The sequence below is a fragment of the Chrysemys picta genome, chromosome 6 (assembly GCF_011386835.1).
Source record: "Chrysemys picta bellii isolate R12L10 chromosome 6, ASM1138683v2, whole genome shotgun sequence".
NCBI classification, from domain to species: Eukaryota; Metazoa; Chordata; order Testudines; family Emydidae; genus Chrysemys; species Chrysemys picta.
In genome coordinates, this window is record NC_088796.1 from 35,494,840 (window position 1) to 35,514,658 (window position 19,819).

The following is a 19,819-nucleotide window of genomic DNA, read 5'->3' on the forward strand; positions in this document are numbered from 1 at the left end:
CCCCACTGTGTGGAGCTGGCTCGTGCCTCACCAGCCCTTGCTCCCCCAAATAGAAGTCAACTATGCCTATGCCCAAGGGTGTCCCCTCTGGCCCGGAGCCCCGACTTCCCCCTTCCTGCCCCCACTGGGCCTGGCATTTTTATAGAATGTTAAGGGGGGCCTCAGCAAGAAAAAGATTGAGAACCCCTGGTTTAGTCCATGTTAGAATTAATGACTAACAAGAATAGTTCATTTACAATCTTCTACTTCACTATTTGAAATTCCAATTAGATTCCAACCATTCAGTGGCAATACTAAGTTTAACATCAGAAAAAGTATTAAAAAATCTTAATATGTTAGAGAAATTCAAGTGAAGACAAATGCACTTTGATACTAGGTTGTGTCATTTCTTTTAGAATAAAAAATATAGAGGCCTAAGTGAGAAATCTGTTTGCATAGTTAAGACAAGAGACAGGCATTTCATCTTTTATCTGATATCTTCCTTTGAAAATTTCTTTTAAACTCTCTTATTCTTCAATGGCTAGAATTTAAAAGTGCTAATATACTTTATAAATGAAGAAATTTCATCTCACAAAACCAGTATTCAGTGTTGCCCTTCACAAGTCCATAATGGTCTCTCAATTCTAATTACTCAGGTAAAATAGTGCAATAATATCAATGAACAAAAATTTCAAGAAAAATAAAAGCCAGCTACTGGATTTTTAGTTCCTTTGTTAATATTTCAACAAGCTTGTTTAAAACTTCCTATGTTTGCTGCATCTGATGTCTGCTGGATTTGAGCATGGAAGAAAATAAATGCACCTTGATAATCCTTGTAGTCCCTTTAAGGTAGGGACTTTTTCTCATTTTGCGTTCTGGTCAGTGCTGAGAGCATTGTTGAGCTTATATTTGTCGCTTAACAAACAAATAATAGTCTTGTGTAATAATTTCATAGTGAAGAGAGAAATAGTTGATATTGGAAACAATTTTGTTGCAGTTTCAAAGTGGGAGAATAACACCACCTCGAAGAGCTCCGTCTCCAGATGGCTTCTCACCATATAGCCCTGAGGAAACAAATCGTCGTGTCAACAAAGTTATGCGAGCCAGATTGTACCTGTTGCAGCAGATAGGACCTAATTCTTTCTTAATTGGAGGAGACAGCCCTGATAACAAGTATAGGGTGTTCATTGGGCCTCAGGTAGGAATCACCTAGCATGCCTACAATATTTTTTATTTACAGAGTTTGGAAATTGTATAGAACCAAGTTAGATGAAGTTATAAATTCATAAAACAAAGTTAGATATTTAGCTATCCTATGAAATAGCATTTAAAAGGTGTATTGTGTACATATGATGATTATGTGCCAGCTATATTTCAAACATTAGGTTGTCTGTAGCAAACACTTTTCTTTTAAAAATCCATTTAATTTAGCTGAGGAATCATTGATAATGTGCAAATTTAGTGTTTCACATTTATTTTTCACCCATTTTACACTCCCTCAGTGGATGTGATATTCATTTCTAGCTAGTATTTTGGCTGAAATTTTGCCACTCTCTGTTTTGCTCCATCTTCCACTACAAGGAGGCACTTTTAATTTCTTATAGCTATGTCTTATGGTCTACACTTCCTGGATATATATACACACTGTTTACTGGTAAATGTAGAACAAATGCATATGAAAGCTCTCTGAACAGTCTCATAATAGTATTAATACCTGCTATGGGATCTTCTCCAAATAGACCCTCCTAATGATGGTGTGACTATTCAGTAGGGAACAACTAGACTTGTGTGTTCTTGGAACAGGGTGCAAAGGCCTATAAATGGCAGAAGAAAATTTCTTGATTGCCTTCATACTGGGTGATATGAGGATCAGGTGCATAAGATCCCTTGATATGAATGGTAACTACAGCCTCTGAGGGGAAAAGTGTCAGGAGAAAAGTAGTTAATTTGCTGTTTCCCATTTCTTTCTTTCTTGATGAAGAACAGAAGCATTAGTCACATTTTAGAAGTTTAATTTCACTCTACATCCATTCATTGTCTTGTATTTTCACTGTCGGGGCAAAGTACTAGACCATATAGGTGCTTAAATGAAGAATGTGCACATGTTTAAGTATCAAGCCACACTAGGGCCCTAAATCTGCTATATGTTTCTTTGTAGACATGCAGTTGCGGGCGTGGAACATTTTGTATTCATTTGCTGTTTGTCATGCTTCGAGTGTTCCAGTTAGAACCCCCAGACCCAATGCTTTGGAGAAAGACCTTGAAGAATTTTGAGGTAATTAATTCCTGATGTATTTAATAGCAGATGTGAGTACACACACAAAGTTACAGCATTTTTAGAGCATGTTTTTAAAATGGCTGAAGACTGTACCAAGTTTTAAAGGAATAGAGTTACAAGTTTTTAATTTAGCCAGTGTTTCTGGGTGTTAGTTTTTGAAACTATCTAAATATTAGAAAAAATTTTTGCAATAAAAGGAGCAACTGAAAAGTAGAAATCTTTGGTTCAGTGAATATGCTATAAAACTTTCTTTTCCACTTTAATTTAAATTTATATTTTCATCAGCATCTGTAGTGTATCATTTATCTGTTGTCTCAATAGTAAATTATTAAGCTGAGCAAGTTTCTGCCACACAATCTTTGTACAAAGTAAAGAAAAATGGACCTAATGATTTTTATGTAAATTAGTTTGTTCCTTGCAAACCATTTTATTCTCAAGACCGTAGTGAAATCCCTGCTGTTGCAGCTGCAATTACAATTTAATAATAATAATGTGTTATAAACATATAAATATATTTCATTATCAATATTGAAATCTCAAGAACATCTTTTTATGTGTGAGGTATTTATAGCATAAATACTACTGTTACTATCTTTTCCCAATGTTAGGTTGAGAGTTTGTTCCAGAAATATCACAGTAGGCGTAGCTCAAGGATCAAAGCTCCATCTCGTAACACCATCCAGAAGTTTGTCTCACGCATGTCAAATTCTCATACATTGTCATCATCTAGTACCTCTACATCTAGTTCAGAAAACAGGTTAGTATTTTTCTAAAGGAATTAAAAAGCTTTGTTCTGTAGCATTCTCCCTCACCGTGCCCTCCCCTTCTCTCCCCCCCCCCCCCCCCCAAATTTTGGAGGTTTAGATACACTTACGCTTACACTTTATTTTAATCTATTTAAAGCTGCTTCCATTTTAAGTTACAAAATAATTTTGTGTATGCAAAAAAAAAAAAAAAATCAATCAAGTTTACACAGGCATATTGAATTTACAAGACCTGTTTGAAAAATGTGTTAGATATTGATGTTTTGCAGAGAATCTATTCTTTGTTCCTTGTTCAAAGTGAAAATTTAAAAAAAGTATGCAATCATTTTTAAGACTGGAGTACACATTAGCTCCCAAAACTGACGTGTTTGTGTGTGTGCATGTGTTCATATGCAGCATGCATGCAAATGTTCACAAATGTGGAAATATCTCATTTTTTCCTGTGCAAATAATTTTGAAAGCAAGCTATATCACTTAGAGGCAACAGTCATATGCTTGCAAATGCCAAGTAAGTATACTCCGTGTGTGTGTGTGTGTGTGTACACACACACACACACACACACACAAAATTCACTTTTGAGCCACATATATACATTGAGTAACTAAATTATTTTAAAAGGATTTTTTTATTTTCTTTTTCAATCTGTCTCATTCTGGCACATACCATATTAGAAGCATATTTATGATGTTTCCAGTACTTAAGCTTAGTAAAGTTAATGATTCTTTGAAAAGCTGTTTCAAATTTTTATTTTTACTTCATTGTTTTTGCTTAACGGATCTTGTAAATTTGTTAGGGGCTAAAATGAATAACATTCATTTTATTAGTCTTATGTTCTTAATTTTTTTTAAATGTTTTCTGTGAATTTATATACATTGGTTGAATAAACTGAGGTGGATGCTCCTCTGAGGATGCTTAGAAGAAAACCAAAAATGACACTTCCTTATCTTAGCATAAAATGGAACCTTATGTTAATAAATAATCTTGGTACATTACTTTAGACAACAGTGTCCATCTGGCAAAATTAATATATTCAGGCGTGTTTTCAGTTTGGGCTTTTAGATAATGAACATGGTTTCCTGTTGCCTTGTATTTCCTGTTGCCTGTGTATTTCTCTAACTGTCAGACTGTTTCATTGTAAATACATATTTATGTATAAACACATACAGACCTGTTAAATGCCTACAATTGTTTCCCTGAAATTATTCTTCTGACAGATTAATTCCTTTAGTTAGATATATGTCTGGGAAGACTTGTTATAGTAATAACTTAGATAACTTTCTGATTTATTACATTACATTGTTGCATTATTAGGATACACCTGAAGAAAACCCACGCAGCTGTTGATATAGCAAAATGTATTGCAATCGTTTTATAGTGAAGCCATTTTGGCATGTTATCTCATATATAACAGTCACTGTATTACTATATTTCCATTTCATTAGAGATAAGTTTACACAATCTTTGTTTCTGTTGTACTTCATTTAAATTCATGGTTTACTAATAATTCTTGAAAGTAAAAAGTATAATACAGTTATGACCACACTGAAATTTGTATTTTTAGGATACTGTAGAATTGAACATTTTTCACTGTAAATTTACTGATGTGGATTTTTCAGATCTGCAAAAAATCTCAATTATTGAAAAACTTTTTAGAAAATTAAAGTGATTGTGCAAGGCACAATGAATACACAAATAAAACATAAATATATACTATTCTACAGTCATAACTTAATTCACTGTTGCCAGACAAATGTAGGTTGTTTTTTTCAAGTTATGTAGGTGTATACAATGGCATAACTGGTAAGATATCTTTTAATCACCTTTGTCCGGCTTGTCCTTGTCCGTCCCTCCACAAACGCAAGCCGACACCACACCGTTCCATTTTGTTGCAAGCACGTTCTTCCCATTTCTGTCTTTTAATGATTATAATTAAAATATATATTTGTGCCCATTTGCAAAAATGTGTTATAATGGGTAAATTTCAGCTATTTTATTATACGTTGTCAGTGTAATTTAAATACAATCATAAACTCTCTGTAGTCTCAGATTATTAGTTTGAAATTAAGGTAATTGTTTAATGGTAGAAAACGAAATGAAAGTACATCTAAAATTTAGCTGATAAAAATTTGGTGTTTTGATCTGAATAAAATAGTTCTGATTAGTATATTGTTGCATACGAGAATGCGATAAATATTTACACCTGCTTGCAGCAAAAATATAGAGCAGCTATATTTATTTTACATTTGCTTTTTGAATTTTACACATGTTCATCAAATAGTATTCAAGGCCTGCTGTGATGGTCTAAAGAGCAACTTTTGAACAAATGTCTTGAGTTGTGGATGAAGTGTAACAAAGAAGAAATATGTTTTGTTTCAGTGTATAAGTTACTAATAATTCCTTAATCATTCCAATCACAAATATTGAGTAAACAGCAAAGTAGATTTCTTTAGGACAAGATTTTCAAAATTGTGTCTTTCCCTAAAGTTATGCTCCTAAGTCATTTTTTAGCTGTGTGGCCTGATTTTCCTGAGTGCCGAACGCCACGCAGATCCCATTGATTGCAACAGAAGCTGCTGAGTGCTCAGCACTTCTGAAAATCACGCCGCTCACTGAGGCTTCTAGCTCTTGGTCTTAACTGTTTTAATGTGATATGCTGTTATAGAATATTATGACAACTAGCATTGATCATTAATCAGTATTTGACTTAATGCCTATATTAGCTTCTGATCTGTGCAATTTTTCATATTGCTAATGTCTGGGTTTTTTTATAGTATGAAGGATGAAGAAGAACAGATGTGCCCCATTTGTTTGTTAGGCATGCTGGATGAAGAGAGCCTGACTGTGTGTGAAGATGGCTGCAGGAATAAGTTACATCATCACTGCATGTCAATTTGTATGTCATTGTTTTATTTACATTTATTACTGGTGACTTTAAATACATAAACAAACTGTAGTATAGATGATACCCATTCTTTGAAATGCAAGTTAATGAAACAAGCTTTATATTAAAAGTATACTGACCTGAAAGATGAATGTGAAGCTCTATATTTCATTGTGTTGCTTGTGGAGAACTTACTGAAACTCTATCAACTAGTGGATATTAATGTGGACTATCATGATTAATGTAAATGAACAATGTTGCCTTAGGAGAAGCAGCACAAATAAAGTGTGGTTAAAATTTATAGTGTAGTTGTAGCCGTATTGGTCCTCGGATATTAGAGAGACAAGATGGGTGAGATAATATCTTTTATTGGACCAACTTCTGTTGGTGAAAGAGACAAGCTTTTAATCTTACAGAGTACTTTTTCAGGTCTGGGAATGATACTCAGTGTCACAGCTAAATACAAGGTGGAACAAATTTGTTAAGCATAAAGAGTTAACATGTTGCAAGAGACCATTTAAGGTGAAGTGGGCAGCTAATACCTCTACAGTTGTAGGACAAAGGAGGCTTAGTGGGTTACAGATTGTTATAATGAGCCATAAATCCAGTGTCTTTGTTGAGTCCATGACTTCAAGTTATGAATTTTAGTTCCCAGGCTTGTCTTTTGAAGGAGCTTCCTTTGAGGACGAGGATTGAGAGGCCAGATACAGGGTGATGGTTTTGTGAAAAGTTTTTGACCATGACTGATAGGGTGTTTTTGTCTTATCACTTTTCTGTGTGAGTTCATTTAGGAGCATGGCGATTGTCTGGTTTCACCCACATATAGTGATGGTCGGAGCATGTAGTGCACAGGATGAGGTAACGGTGTGTTGTGATAAGCATCTGTAGGTGTATTGAGGGTGGGGTAATTGCTCATGGGAGCAGGGGAGATATGGCTGCAGGTTTTGCATCTGTTATAGCTGGATCAGGTATTGCTTTGAGTTGGTGTGGGGAACTTGCTTCTGATTATGGCTTCGGCAAGGTTGGAGGGTTATTTGCAGGCAGAAGTTGGGGCTCTGGTAAGATTTCCTTCAGGATGTGATCCTCATGAGTATGGGTTGTAATTGTCTAATGATACACTGTCTGGGTTTATGGCTTATTACAACAATCTGTAAGCCACTTAACACCACTGCAGTCATAGGACAAATGAGTGTTAACTGCTCACTTCATCTTGAATGGTCTTTTGCAACATACATTAACTCCTTATGCTTAACAATCTGTTCCACCTTGTATTTAGCTGTGACACTTCGAGTACCATTCCCAGACCTGAGGAAGAGCTCTGTGTAAGCTTGAAAGCTTGTCTCTTTCCCCAACAGAAGTTGGTCCAATATGCCTCGATTGTCTTGTAAACCATACAATATGCTGTAGACAGCTGAATTCAGAACTACATTTACCTTATCAGGAAAAGGATATATTCTAATTTAAAGTAAAATTTACTATTTAATTTGTTGATTTTTATAACCATACATTTGTTTTTACATTCCCATAAGTCTATAATATGCTCTAGGCATCATGTTATTCTGTGATTACTGCATTTCAGGGGCAGAAGAATGTAGAAGAAACAGAGAGCCACTTATATGCCCTCTTTGTAGATCTAAGTGGAGATCTCATGATTTCTATAGGTAAGTATTCAGTTTTCTGAACAGATTGAATCTCACATTTCTGGATCTGTAGTTAAAGTATAGAGCTCTAAAGTGTGTAAATGTTTAATTTTTTCATCCACATTAAATATTTATTGTTTATTTGTAGTCATGAATTGCCAAGCCCTGTGGATTCTCCTTCAGTTCTCCGAATGGTTCAACAGCAAAATCAGCAGCAGCCTACAGGTGGATCGCAAAGGAGAACACAAGATAGTAATTTTAACCTTACTCATTATGGGGTTCAGCAGATCCCTTCCGCCTATAAAGATTTAGCTGAGCCATGGATTCAGGTAACGGTTTAACTTACAAAGTGAATTTCAAATTAAAACAATTTGCCATTTTGAGGTGGGATTTTCCCTGGTGTGTGTGTGTGTGTGTTTTTTTTTAAGGTAAGGTCATCCCAGTAGCTGCCTGTGCAAAACCACTTGTGCCAGGTCTTGTTTCTTCCTCCAAAGAAGCCACTGTCATTGTGCATATGGGCCAGCAAGCAGATGCTTTGGAAATGTATTACCCCTCTTTTGATTTTAATGCAAGCTCAACAGCGGGGCTTTATTCTCCCTGTTCCAAATTCTTTCAAAGCTCCATTTTGTTATGCACCTCCTGCTTGCTCATTTTTAAAATATAATATGAGAAATCACCTGATAATAGCTACAAGCATCCATACAGCAAAAAGTGAGTTCCTGCATAATTCTGCTGAGTCTGCCTGAAAGAATATCACAGAGTATTGTGTTCAAGTTCCTAAGTAGGCTACCCAAGAATATTAAGAAAAGTATGACAGAGGTCTTATGCTCATGCAATGAAAACAGTATGAAAAAGATGAAAAAATTCTGAAGTGCACTCATTTATAAATTAGAAATATATGGGTGTTTGGAGTTCCTGACACAATCTAAAGCACATTATGGTACTCCACAAATTATTCTGAACCACATCGGCTTCATAGTTGGTTGATTGTGTTTTAAAAATAAATAAATAAATAAATATCCGGAAACTTTTTCCACCCCCAATCTGTTTTTTTCCTTTGGGATTTTCGGTTGGAGACTATCACACCCTCTTCAGTGAAAAAGAGTTGGTGTTTTTGGTCCTAATTCCTAGTGGACAGGTGTCACATCGCAAACATAATTAGCACTAATAGACACTCTTGTTGGTAGCCATAACTGAGATGCCAAGTACTGAATGCCATGGAAGATGAACTACTCTCTTACCTCTAAAGAGGGGACTAGCTGAACATGGATGAGGCACTTTAGGAAGGCTGTGTGGGGAAACTACTAGCGTCCCCTCTGTCTGTACCTATTCTGTGGATAGAGGGTCTTTGTCAGCAGAACTACCAATCTGACTTTTCATGTGGAACGGATTTTCCCACTGAAGACAGGAAGGAAGCAAAGGGAACTACTCCCTGTAAAGCTCACTAGCAGTTTGTAATTGGCTTCAGAATTATAATGACATTTTTAAAAATGTAATGGAGGAAAATAATTATTTTCAAAAATATAGCTAAGTCTTTGAAGGATCTATGCATTACCATTCATAGTATTTCATTTTATATGACAGGCTGCATATTTAAAATTGATACTGCTGGTATATTTTCTGTCATAAAAGATTAAGACAAGATTTTCCCTTTAAACCTTTTTTGACATTTCCTGAAATACTGTACTTAAATACTTAAGCTTGAAATGTTATGTTTTGCAACCAAGTCAAATGGAATATGTTTACTTTTATTAGGTATTTGGAATGGAGTTAGTTGGCTGCTTGTTTTCTCGAAACTGGAATATACGGGAGATGGCACTTAGACGTCTTTCCCATGATGTTAGTGGTGCTCTATTACTGGCTAATGGTGAAAGCACTGGAAATTCTGGAAGCAGCAATGGAAACAACACAAGTGCTGGAGCTCTGGGAGCAGCTAGTGGATCATCTCAGACCGGTATCTCAGGAGATGTTGTAGTGGAATCCTGCTGCAGTGTGCTGTCCATGGTCTGTGCTGACCCTGTCTACAAAGTGTATGTTGCTGCTTTAGTAAGTAGTTGTTTACTTACCATATTTTGACATTTTTGTGAAGTAGCTTGGAGACTGATTTTTAGAACTAATAGGCACACTCAGCTCCCAGAAAAGTCAGTGGGAATTGTGAGTGCTCATCACAGTTGAAAGTCAGACCCTATTTAGCTCTTAAGCATTGTCTGAGAAGGGAATAGATGAGATCTTCAGCAGATGTAAATTGGCATGGCTTCACTGACTTCACCAGCTGAGGATCTGGCCAAATATATTCAGTTGCCTGGTACAGTGAGCTAGAGTGTTGATCATACTTACAATGTTCATAAGACCAGATTTCAGATTGAGTAATTCTAACACTAAGTATATACGATAGTAAGGTATTAACCCTTTGTCACACTAATAAGCACTCTGTTTCATATGCGTTATATAAACCTATTTATAAACGTTTTTATAATAAGCTGAAGTGTAGTTGACCTGACTTCATATTTCTTTTTTTCCCTTTCTTAGAAAACATTAAGAGCCATGCTGGTTTATACTCCTTGTCATAGTTTGGCAGAAAGGACAAAACTACAGCGACTTCTCAAGCCAGTTGTAGAGACTATATTAGTTAAATGTGCAGATGCCAACAGGTATGGTGGTTGATTCAGTAGATCTTCAAGTTTTCTATAATCTTTTAAAACTACATTCAAAACTTTTATTTCATGTAGAATCAGAGAGTATGCAGACTCTTGGTGGCTATAGATTAAGAGGTGTGGATCACAAGTAGGGCTATAAATATATGTTGTATAGGTCCTGGAAGTCTTTGGAGAAATTATTTTGTAGTATTCAAATTACCGTGACAGAGTTCTAGGTGTGTTTTGGAGGCACCTCATATTATTTTTTTCAGTATGTGCAATACTTAGCGAATGCAGCGTTCTTTTTATTGACTTTATGGGGCCTATCTTTTCTTGCTCAACAAATGTTGACTTGAAATTTTGGGTGTATGTTCTCACCATCCTTCTTTATACTCTTGGTTATCTTGTATTGCCCTGACCTAGTGCTTGGTATTCCAATTGAGTCTCTTTTATTAGTCTGGTTCTTAATATTCCTCTAGTATTATTCCTCTCTGTTTACTCCTCTGTAGTACTATGTACCATTCTTTCAGGACTCAGTAATTGTAATAATTCTAGATTGTGGCCTCTGGAGCATGGACTGTTTTTACTATCCACTGTACAAACAGATAAGTTGGGAACTGATTCTTGCTGTAATACAAAATAACTAGGGCTGTCAAGCGATTAAAAAAATTAATTACGATAATTTCACGATTAAAAATTAAATGCACGATTAATCACACTGTTAAACAATAATAAAATACCATTTATTTATATATTTTTGGATATTTTCTACATTTTCAAATATATTGATTTCAGTTACAACACAGAATACAAAGTGTACGGTGCTCACTTTATATTTATCATTGATTACAAATATTTGTACTGTAAAAAAAGAAAGAAATAGTATTTTCAGTTCACCTAATATAAGTACTGTAATGCAATCTCTTTATCGTGAAAGTTGAACTTAGAAATGTCGAATTATGTACCAAAAAAAATTTGAATTCAAAAATAGAACAATGTAAAACTTTAGAGCCTTCAAGTCCACTCAGTCCTACTTCAGCCAATCACTCAGACAAACAAGTTTGGTTACATTTGCAAGAGATAATGCTGCCCGCTTCTTGTTTACAATGTCACCTGAAAGTGAGAACAGGCGTAGGCATGGCACTGTTGTAACCAGCGTCGCAAGATATTTATGTGCCAGATGTGCTAAATATTCTCATGTCCCTTCATGCTTCAACCGCCATTCCAGAGGCTATGCGTCCATGCTGATGACAGGTTTTGCTCGAAAACAATCCAAAGCAGAGTGGACCGATGCATGTTCATTTTCATCATCTGAGTCAGATGCCACCAGCAGAAGGCTGGTTTTCTTTTTTGGTGGTTCGGGTTCTGTAGTTTCCGCATCTGAGTGTTGCTCTTTTAAGACTTCTGAAAGCATGCTCCACTCCTCTTCCCTCTCAGATTTTGGACGGCACTTCAGATTCTTAAATCTTGGGTTGAGTGCTGTAGCTATTGTTAGAAATTTCATATTGATACCTTCTTTGCATTTTGTCAAATCTGCAGTGACAGTACAATATTCGTAAAACAAGCAACATGTGCTGGGTCATCATCCGAGACTGCTATAACATGAAATGAATGGCAGAATATGGGTAAAACAGAGCAGGGGACATACAGTTCTCCCCCAAGGAGTTAGGTCACAGATTTAATTAACGCACTATTTTTTTTAACAAACAAACATCAGCATGGAAGCATGTCCTCCGGTATGGTGGCTGAACCATGAAGGGGCAAACGAATGTTTAGCATATCTGGCTCATAAATATCTTGCAACTCCGGCTACAAAAGTGCCATGCGAACACCTGTTCTCACTTTCAGGTGACATTGTAAATAAGAAGCGGGCAGCAGTGTCTCCTGTAGGTGTAAACAAACTTGTTTGTCTGAGCAATTGGCTGAACAAGAAGTAGGACCGAGTGGACGTGTAGGGTCTGAAGTTTTACATTGTTTTGTTTTTGAGTGCAGTTATGTAACAAAAATCTACATTTGTAAGTTACACTTTCATGATCAAGATTGCACTACAGTACTTGTATGAGGTGAATTGAAAAATACTGTTTCTTTTGATTACACATATTTGAACTGTAAAAATGATCAAAAATAATATAAAGTGAGCACTGTACACTTTGTATTCTGTGTTGTAATAGAAATCAATATATTTGAAAATATAGAAAAACATCCCAAATATTTAATAAATTTCAATTGGTATTCCATTGATTAATTTTCTTAACCACAGTTAATTTTTTTGAGTTAACTGCGATTAATTGACGGCCCTAAAAATAACACATATAACATATAATGGTTCATGCTCAATTCTCCACCTTTGTATATACTAGAAAGTAAAAGTTCCATGATGACCTCTCAAGGTCCCTTCCAGTCCTATGATTCTATAATATCAAGCCATAGGTATTTACACACACACAATTGGCCATTGTGATAAAATACCATACATATCTGCTTCATTATGTTATTAGTATATGGCACTTATAATTGCATATTAATAGAGATGTCTTTTGGAATGGTAATCTTTTATTGGTCCAGTTACAGAGTAAGTGTTGATCTGAAAAATGTAAAGGAATGACATCAGGTGAAATAAGCATTCATTTACTTTGTTTTTAAAAAAAAAAAAAAAGAGTAGTGTTGTATTCCAAGATTTGGCCACTCATGTAGGTGGGCGAGGTTGTATCATCGGATTGTTTTTTCTATACTAAAAGGATTCTCTCCAGAAGACATAAAAATTCAGAAACTGTTAGATTTTAATGATGTAGGCAAGAGAATGGGTGGTATTAGATTTTTACAGTAGATTTTTAGGCAGTGCATGATTCTAGGTGAACAATGCCAAAACATTTTTAAGATATAAAGGGAGAAAATGATGTGAAATCAGTCAGAATAATTTGTTCATCATAACTCATTAATGAAGAAAATCAAACAATCTCCAGTCTATTGATATATCAATTCCAGAAATGTTAATGGTGAAAATGTTGTTAATTAAAAATATAAGATGTGGGATTTACTTTTGGTTTTCATTTCCCATAGCCGCACAAGCCAACTTTCAGTTTCAACGCTGTTGGAGATGTGTAAAGGCCAAGCAGGAGAGCTGGCAGTTGGTAGAGAAATACTTAAATCTGGTAAAACCGCTTTATTGTACATACGCAATTATCGTCACGTTTTGTCTGCAAGCAAATATCATGAATCATTTTAACTATATTGAAGAACGTATCAAAAGTCAATATTGTAAAGGGAACTGTGTTGCTTTGAGAATTTTCTACTTTGTATTCAATTTTCTGACAAAAAAAGTTCTGTTTCTATGTACTTTATAACCATGCTGTCTTTACCTTTCAGTAAGCTAGGATTTGATCTATCAGAATTTCATAGACTCTTGGTTTAACTCTGATCTTATAAACTATATTTTCATAGGGTCCATTGGTATTGGTGGTGTTGATTACATCTTAAATTGTATTCTTGGAACCCAGACTGAATCGAACAACTGGCAAGCCCTACTTGGACGTCTTTGTCTTATAGACAGACTTTTATTGGAATTCCCTGGTGAATTTTATCCTCACATTGTCAGCGGGGATGTTTTACAGGCTGACACTGTAGTAGACAGGTATTTCTTAACTATTTCATTTCTTCTTCTCTGTAACTGAATTGTTGGCCAGGTCTTCAAAAATGGCTGCCTAAGTTATCCGAGGCAAAGGGTTGACTTTTGGATGCACAATTTAGACAGCTAGTTGCCAGCTTTGAAAATTTGCCTTTCCTACTGAAAACATATACTTAAACACTCATACGATAATTAATATATTAGCTGTCAATGTACTGATCTGTTGTTGATATGCATTGTGTAGATTGCTTCTAGAATAGTAATTAGTACATATGAGCTTTAACAGTATTATTTATATTTTATAATATATATAAAAATACGTGCGCGCACACACTTTATTTATTTATTTATTTATTTATTTATAGGTATAAGAAGCTGCTGTCCCTTTTGAATTTTGCCTTGCAGTCAATTGATAATTCCCACTCAATGGTGGGTAAATTGTCCCGGAGGGTATTTTTGAGTGCTGCAAGAATGGTTGCAAGAGTACCCCATGTGTTCGTAAAACTATTAGAAATGTTGAGTGTGACAAGCTCAACTCATTACACAAGGATGCGTCGACGATTGTTGGCAATAGCAGATGAAATGGAGATTGCAGAAGCCATCCAGCTAGGCATGGAAGAGGTGCATTCTGTGGAATGCAGATGTGATGACTTTATGCAGCTATCTGCCCCAGATAACTCTCCAGAAACAACAGAAAGTAATACTCCTAACAATACTGTCCAGTTATCAGGGAAAAGTGGAAGAGGATTGGGTGATAAAAAATTGAGTGCCGGTCCAGAGGACATTTCTGAGATACTGGCTGGCATTTCTTTAGGACTTCCTGTTTCATCAGTAACCACCGAGCAACCAAAGCCAGCCGTTCAAACAAAAGGCAGACCCCATAGTCAGTGTTTGAACTTTTCTCCCTCATCCAGTCATTCCCAGTCATTATTCCCAATACTGCCCTCTCCCTCAACCCCAGCTGTACCAGTTGGCCCTGTAACAGATATGTCTAAAGTCAGACCTCAGGGATTCATTCCCTGCAAAATACCCTCAACTTCTCCTCAAACACAACGGAAACTTTCTCTACACATTGAAAGAAACTGTTCTGAAAATAAAGAACCAGAGAAACTTTCCCCAGTTTTTACCCAGGCCAGAGCTATGCCATCCAATCATATACACAGGCCAAAGCCATCTCGACCTACTCCAGGTGAAGCCTCAAAAACCAATATGACACTTGATCTGAATGATATTTTACAGTGTGACAGCAGTAGCAGTTGTAGTAATGCAATTATACCAAGTGAAGAGACCGTGTTCACACCAGTAGAGGAGAAGAGTAGTCAACTGGATGTCAATGCAGAGCTCAATTCCAGTATTGAGGACTTACTTGAGGCCTCTATGCCTACAAGCGATGGCACGGTTACATTCAAGTCGGAAGTTGCCGTTCTTTCTCCTGAACGGGTGGAAAACGATGACACTTACAAAGATGATGTAAATCATAATCAAAAATGCAAGGAAAAGATGGAAGCCGAAGAAGAGGAGGCTTTAGCTATTGCCATGGCAATGTCAGCGTCTCAAGATGCCCTACCAATAGTTCCCCAACTACAGGTTGAAAATGGGGAAGATATCATAATTATTCAGCAGGATGTGAGTATACTGTGGTTGGGTGGGGTTTTTGGGGGGAGGAGGGGGGTTGTTTTTTAGTTCTGTAATAAGGCCATGTTTCAGTTCACTGCCATTATTTAATGAACATGTAGTGTGTTCTCAACAGTGCACAGACATAAGGAGGACACAGTTCCTAGGAATTCGAATCAAATACAGATACAGACAAGCAGCTGCCAGTGTGAGTTTGAAGTACTGATAGAATCTTGTGGAGGTCATTGTTGAAATGTTTTGATATTTTTTTTGGAGGAAAGACACAATCTGCTGCACCAAGGAGATTTCCAGGCATGAGGTGACAGAAGAAAGTTTGAAGACAAGAATGGGAGAAGGGTACAAAGCAATTAGAGGAGAACAAAGGGAAAGAAAGGTGGAGTAAGCAGAAGTGAGAACTTGGATTTAAGGAGGAACAGAGTTGTGCCAGGTGTTTGACAATGAGGTTGAACTTGATGCAGAAGTTGAGGGGGGGAACTCAGTGACACAAGCAGGCAGCAGGAGTGAAAAAGAATTAACAGCAGTATATGTGGGGAGAGGAGCTTAGGTGAGATATACGGAGGCCAGAATAGAGAAGAATACATTCATTACTCAAGCAATAGATAAGAGCTTTAGAAATAGGAATGGAGGGGAAAAGCATATTTTTATAGATATTTTAGAGGAAGAGCTGATGTGATTTGATGAGAGCCTATTTATGGAAGGGAAAAGAGGCGTTTTACACAGTTTGGAAGCCATAGTGGAAAGGGTAGTTGAATTGTTGGGAGGGGGGGGGGGGGACAAAAAGGTTGGGGGGTTGTGAGGAAAAGAATACACACTTCAGTTTTTGCCATGTTGAATGGGAGTTGGTGACACATCCAATATAAGATGTCAGAAATACAAAATGAGCAGAGGTTAGGGTAGAGAGGTAGATTTAGGTCTCATCAAGTTAATTGAAACTTTGAGAGCAGATGAGGTCAAATAGAGATAAAATATAGAGGGAAAGATCACTTCCACTTTCTGTGCCCCTGTTTTCCCTCCTACTCTGTCTTGTATGTTTAGATTGTAAGGTCTTTGCAGCAGGGACTCTTACTATGTGTTGCTATGGCACCTCGCATAATGGCATCCAATCTCAAATGGGGCTTCTAAGTGCTATGTAATAATAATGAGGGAAGAGTAGTGTATGAATTTGAATATTTCTGGCCCTTTCTCTCCGCTTGTGTCTAAATTTAAGATGCATTTTATTAAACACAGAATTGGTTTGAAAACAAATTAACATTTAAAAATAGATAGTTTAATTTACTTTTCAAAAAGACACTTACTGGAAGTGGGTTCTTGCTGTTTGTAGTATTATAGTCAGCTACCATCTCTGTATAAGCTAACTAGTTTTCTGAATACTTAAGAATATGTTTTCTCTTTGTAGTTGAGAGATTCTATTCCTAAACAAGGGCCATTCTCATGTTTGGCATTAGTAATCCCATGCTGTCTGGTTTAGTGATCTGAAGCTTACGGGTGATTTAGGAAAATGCATTGATTGACAAAGGATCAGACTGTTGTCCTTAATTAACTTTAAAAGTCGTAGTTTTCATATAGGCACTTAAAGATTTTAGCTAGTTAATCTTAATTCTTAATTTAATTTGCAGACACCGGAAACACTGCCTGGACATACCAAAGCAAAACACCATTACAGAGAAGATGCGGAATGGCTCAAAGGTCAGCAAATAGGCCTTGGAGCATTTTCATCCTGTTATCAAGCTCAAGATGTAGGAACTGGGACATTAATGGCGGTGAAACAGGTATATGCTCTACTTCAGTGAGTATTTTCTAGACGTTTAATGACTGAATAAACAGAGGGAAAGAACTTGAATAAAGATGTATTTACTGGGAGCAGTTTGTAATAATGTTTGCCCTTCACAACGTTCTCTGCAGATCCACAATGCCCTGTATTCTGAGTCATTGCTTGCTCTTTCTGATGCATTGTTCTAGAATCCTGAAAATTAAAAGTTGCCCAGTTCTCCAAACCGTCCCTATCTTCAGGTGTGATCACAGAACCCACCCCTTTCTCTGTATGGTGTGAGTGTTATATTTACATGGGTTCTTCCTCACCTAAAAGCAAAAGTAATAGTTTGAATTTATATAGCTCTTTTCTTCTGTAGACCTTTAAATACTTTTGTTCCTCAACCAAGTTCACTCAGCAAGTCAGTGGCAGAATTGAGAATGAAACCCAGATCTCAACTCCCGGTCCAGGCCGTATTCACTGGATAGTTGTTAGTATAATTGTTGAACTATTCTTTCTCTAGCGGTTAGGATTTTGCCCACAAAGGACTCGTATGCTATGGAGAAGATGATGTTGTTTCAGAGGTGATTCTTATACCCCACAGAGTTATCCGGGTTGGACCAGCATCCTCAATATGGAAAATGTTTGGATGACAGTCTGTATGAGAGAGGAGCCACAAATGCAAGAGCTCCTTTATAGAGAGGATTTAGGAGCTGCTAGACCTCAGCAGAGATCTTCTGCTTAAGGTGTTTCAGGTCTGCGAGACTTTAAAGTTTGGTTATCGGGCTTGATATGAAGGTGGCTAAGTGGTGTTTAGTGGTCTGTGATATACGGAAGGTTAGACAAGATGATCTGGTCATCCCTTTTGGCCATAAACTCTGACTCTTAAATTCTGAGATCAGTCAGAGAATAATCTAAGACATACAGGTTCAAGGACTTTCAGGTCTTCAGATCCAGTGTCCTCTGATCTCTCTCTTCTGAGTGGATGTCAGGTCTGTGAAGGGCTCTAAATCCTTCAACTCCTGTGCAACTCCTCGTACAGAACAAAGAGGAAGCGACGGCATAGGGAGACTTCCTTGCAAGATACTGTCCTTTCAAATCTAGTAAGGATTGAGAACCGAGGATCAATTTCAGTCATGTCCCAGCACAAGTGGCCTACTGATTCCATTGTGTCCTAGGGTAATAGGGCCTCTCCATGGATCTGAAATAGCAGGTTACCTTTACTGCAGTAGTCAGGATCTAAATACCAGCATAGTCTTCAGAGCCTTAGACCTTCCCTCTTCCTACTTCTTCAGAGATTAAAAAGATGTTTCTGGAATTGGAGAAAGAGGAGGAGGAGGAGATGGAGGCTTTCATACCCTCCCTTCCAGAGTTGTGGATTCAGGGAGCATTCACATATGTCCTCAAGAGTTTACTCCTTTGAAAGGGTTCTAAGACTCCTGCATTGTTGATCTGCAGACACAATATATTTAAACAGTTACTGGTAAGTAACCTTTCATTACTCAGAATCCATTCAGGAAGTCCTTCCTGGTTTTCTCATCTTGTTTCCCTTCTCCCCCCCCCACTCAGGTTTATGTAGGTGTTTCTCTTGATTTATATCTTTAAAGAACCCACTTTCTAAATCTAGACCATTTCCAGATTCTATCAAAACCAAATGATTCCCTCTGACTCTTGCCCTTTTCCTGACAGTCAGTAGTACTAATACTGAAAATGTGAATAGTCTCCTGCAAGGCACATTGCAAACATTAATTAATCCTTACAATAAACTGATGTGGAAAGATGGTTTTTACGTGTACCATTTCACAGAGGAGGAGAGACTAACAAAGAGTTTAAGCCTAATCTGCAGAGATGACTTCAATTGGAGCTGAAATGCTCAGCACTTCTGAAACCCATGTCACAAGTGACGTGCACAAGGTCACACAGAGCCAAGGCTAAAACCCATCTCTCCCAATATCCTCGTCCAGTGGTCAACCAAATAGACTACAATGCCTCTTTTATAAAGATACTTAATTTGCTGTGGTCTCTGCAGTGCTTCATTTTGTAGCATTTACAAAAAATTTCTGAGACTCCGGAGTCCTGCAAGCACTTTAGAGCAGTTAATTGTTGAGACACTCTATGTCCAACAACCACAGCTCCAAGCATTGTACTTGAAATTATGTTTCATGTTCCCAATTGCTTATAGATTCCCCTCTTTTTGCCTCTGCATTGGCTCACAAAGTTAGAAAGCATCAACACAGAGGAGGAGCAGAATATGATACAGGAAGATTGGATGACCTTAAGGACTGGAGTAATAGAAATGGGATGAAATATAATCCAAAGTGCAAGGTCATGCACTTAGGGCCAAATTTTCAAAGGTATTTAGGCACCAAGAGATGCAGATACGCGCTTTCAAAAATCCCATTAGGTGTCTAACTCCCATTGAAATCAATGACAGGCAACCACTGTGATTTTCAAAAGCACCTATCTGCATCTTTAGGTGCCTTTGAAAATGTGATCCTTCAGGACTAATGAACAAGAATCTCTGCTGTAAGATGGGGTCTCATCAGTTTGAAACAACAGAGGAGAAAGACTTGGTTGTATTAATGAATCACAGGATGACTGATCCACCATGAAAAAGGCAAATGCGATCC

General features: G+C 37.0%; 1 protein-coding gene across 6 annotated transcripts in view; it reads left to right on the forward strand.

Moving 5' to 3' along the window:
* The window catches only part of MAP3K1 (mitogen-activated protein kinase kinase kinase 1), a 93,216-nt gene that overhangs the window by 59,300 nt on the left and 14,097 nt on the right, over window positions 1-19,819 (forward strand). For 4 of the 6 annotated variants that reach the window (XR_006176169.2, XM_024109424.3, XM_065598974.1 and 1 more), the window contains exons 4-16: window positions 977-1,177; window positions 2,138-2,254; window positions 2,866-3,014; window positions 5,794-5,915; window positions 7,483-7,564; window positions 7,692-7,872; window positions 9,299-9,589; window positions 10,073-10,194; window positions 13,240-13,331; window positions 13,621-13,810; window positions 14,170-15,430; window positions 15,555-15,626; window positions 17,056-17,208. Coding sequence is in view for 4 of the 6 variants with exons in the window: in XM_024109424.3 (XP_023965192.2) it covers window positions 977-1,177; window positions 2,138-2,254; window positions 2,866-3,014; window positions 5,794-5,915; window positions 7,483-7,564; window positions 7,692-7,872; window positions 9,299-9,589; window positions 10,073-10,194; window positions 13,240-13,331; window positions 13,621-13,810; window positions 14,170-15,430; window positions 15,555-15,626; window positions 17,056-17,208 (3,033 nt within the window). In the remaining 2 variants the exon portion in view is untranslated. The remainder of the gene's footprint in view (window positions 1-976; window positions 1,178-2,137; window positions 2,255-2,865; window positions 3,015-5,793; window positions 5,916-7,482; window positions 7,565-7,691; window positions 7,873-9,298; window positions 9,590-10,072; window positions 10,195-13,239; window positions 13,332-13,620; window positions 13,811-14,169; window positions 15,431-15,554; window positions 15,627-17,055; window positions 17,209-19,819) is intronic. The other 2 variants (XR_010602170.1, XM_008172787.4) reach the window with 1 other exon arrangement.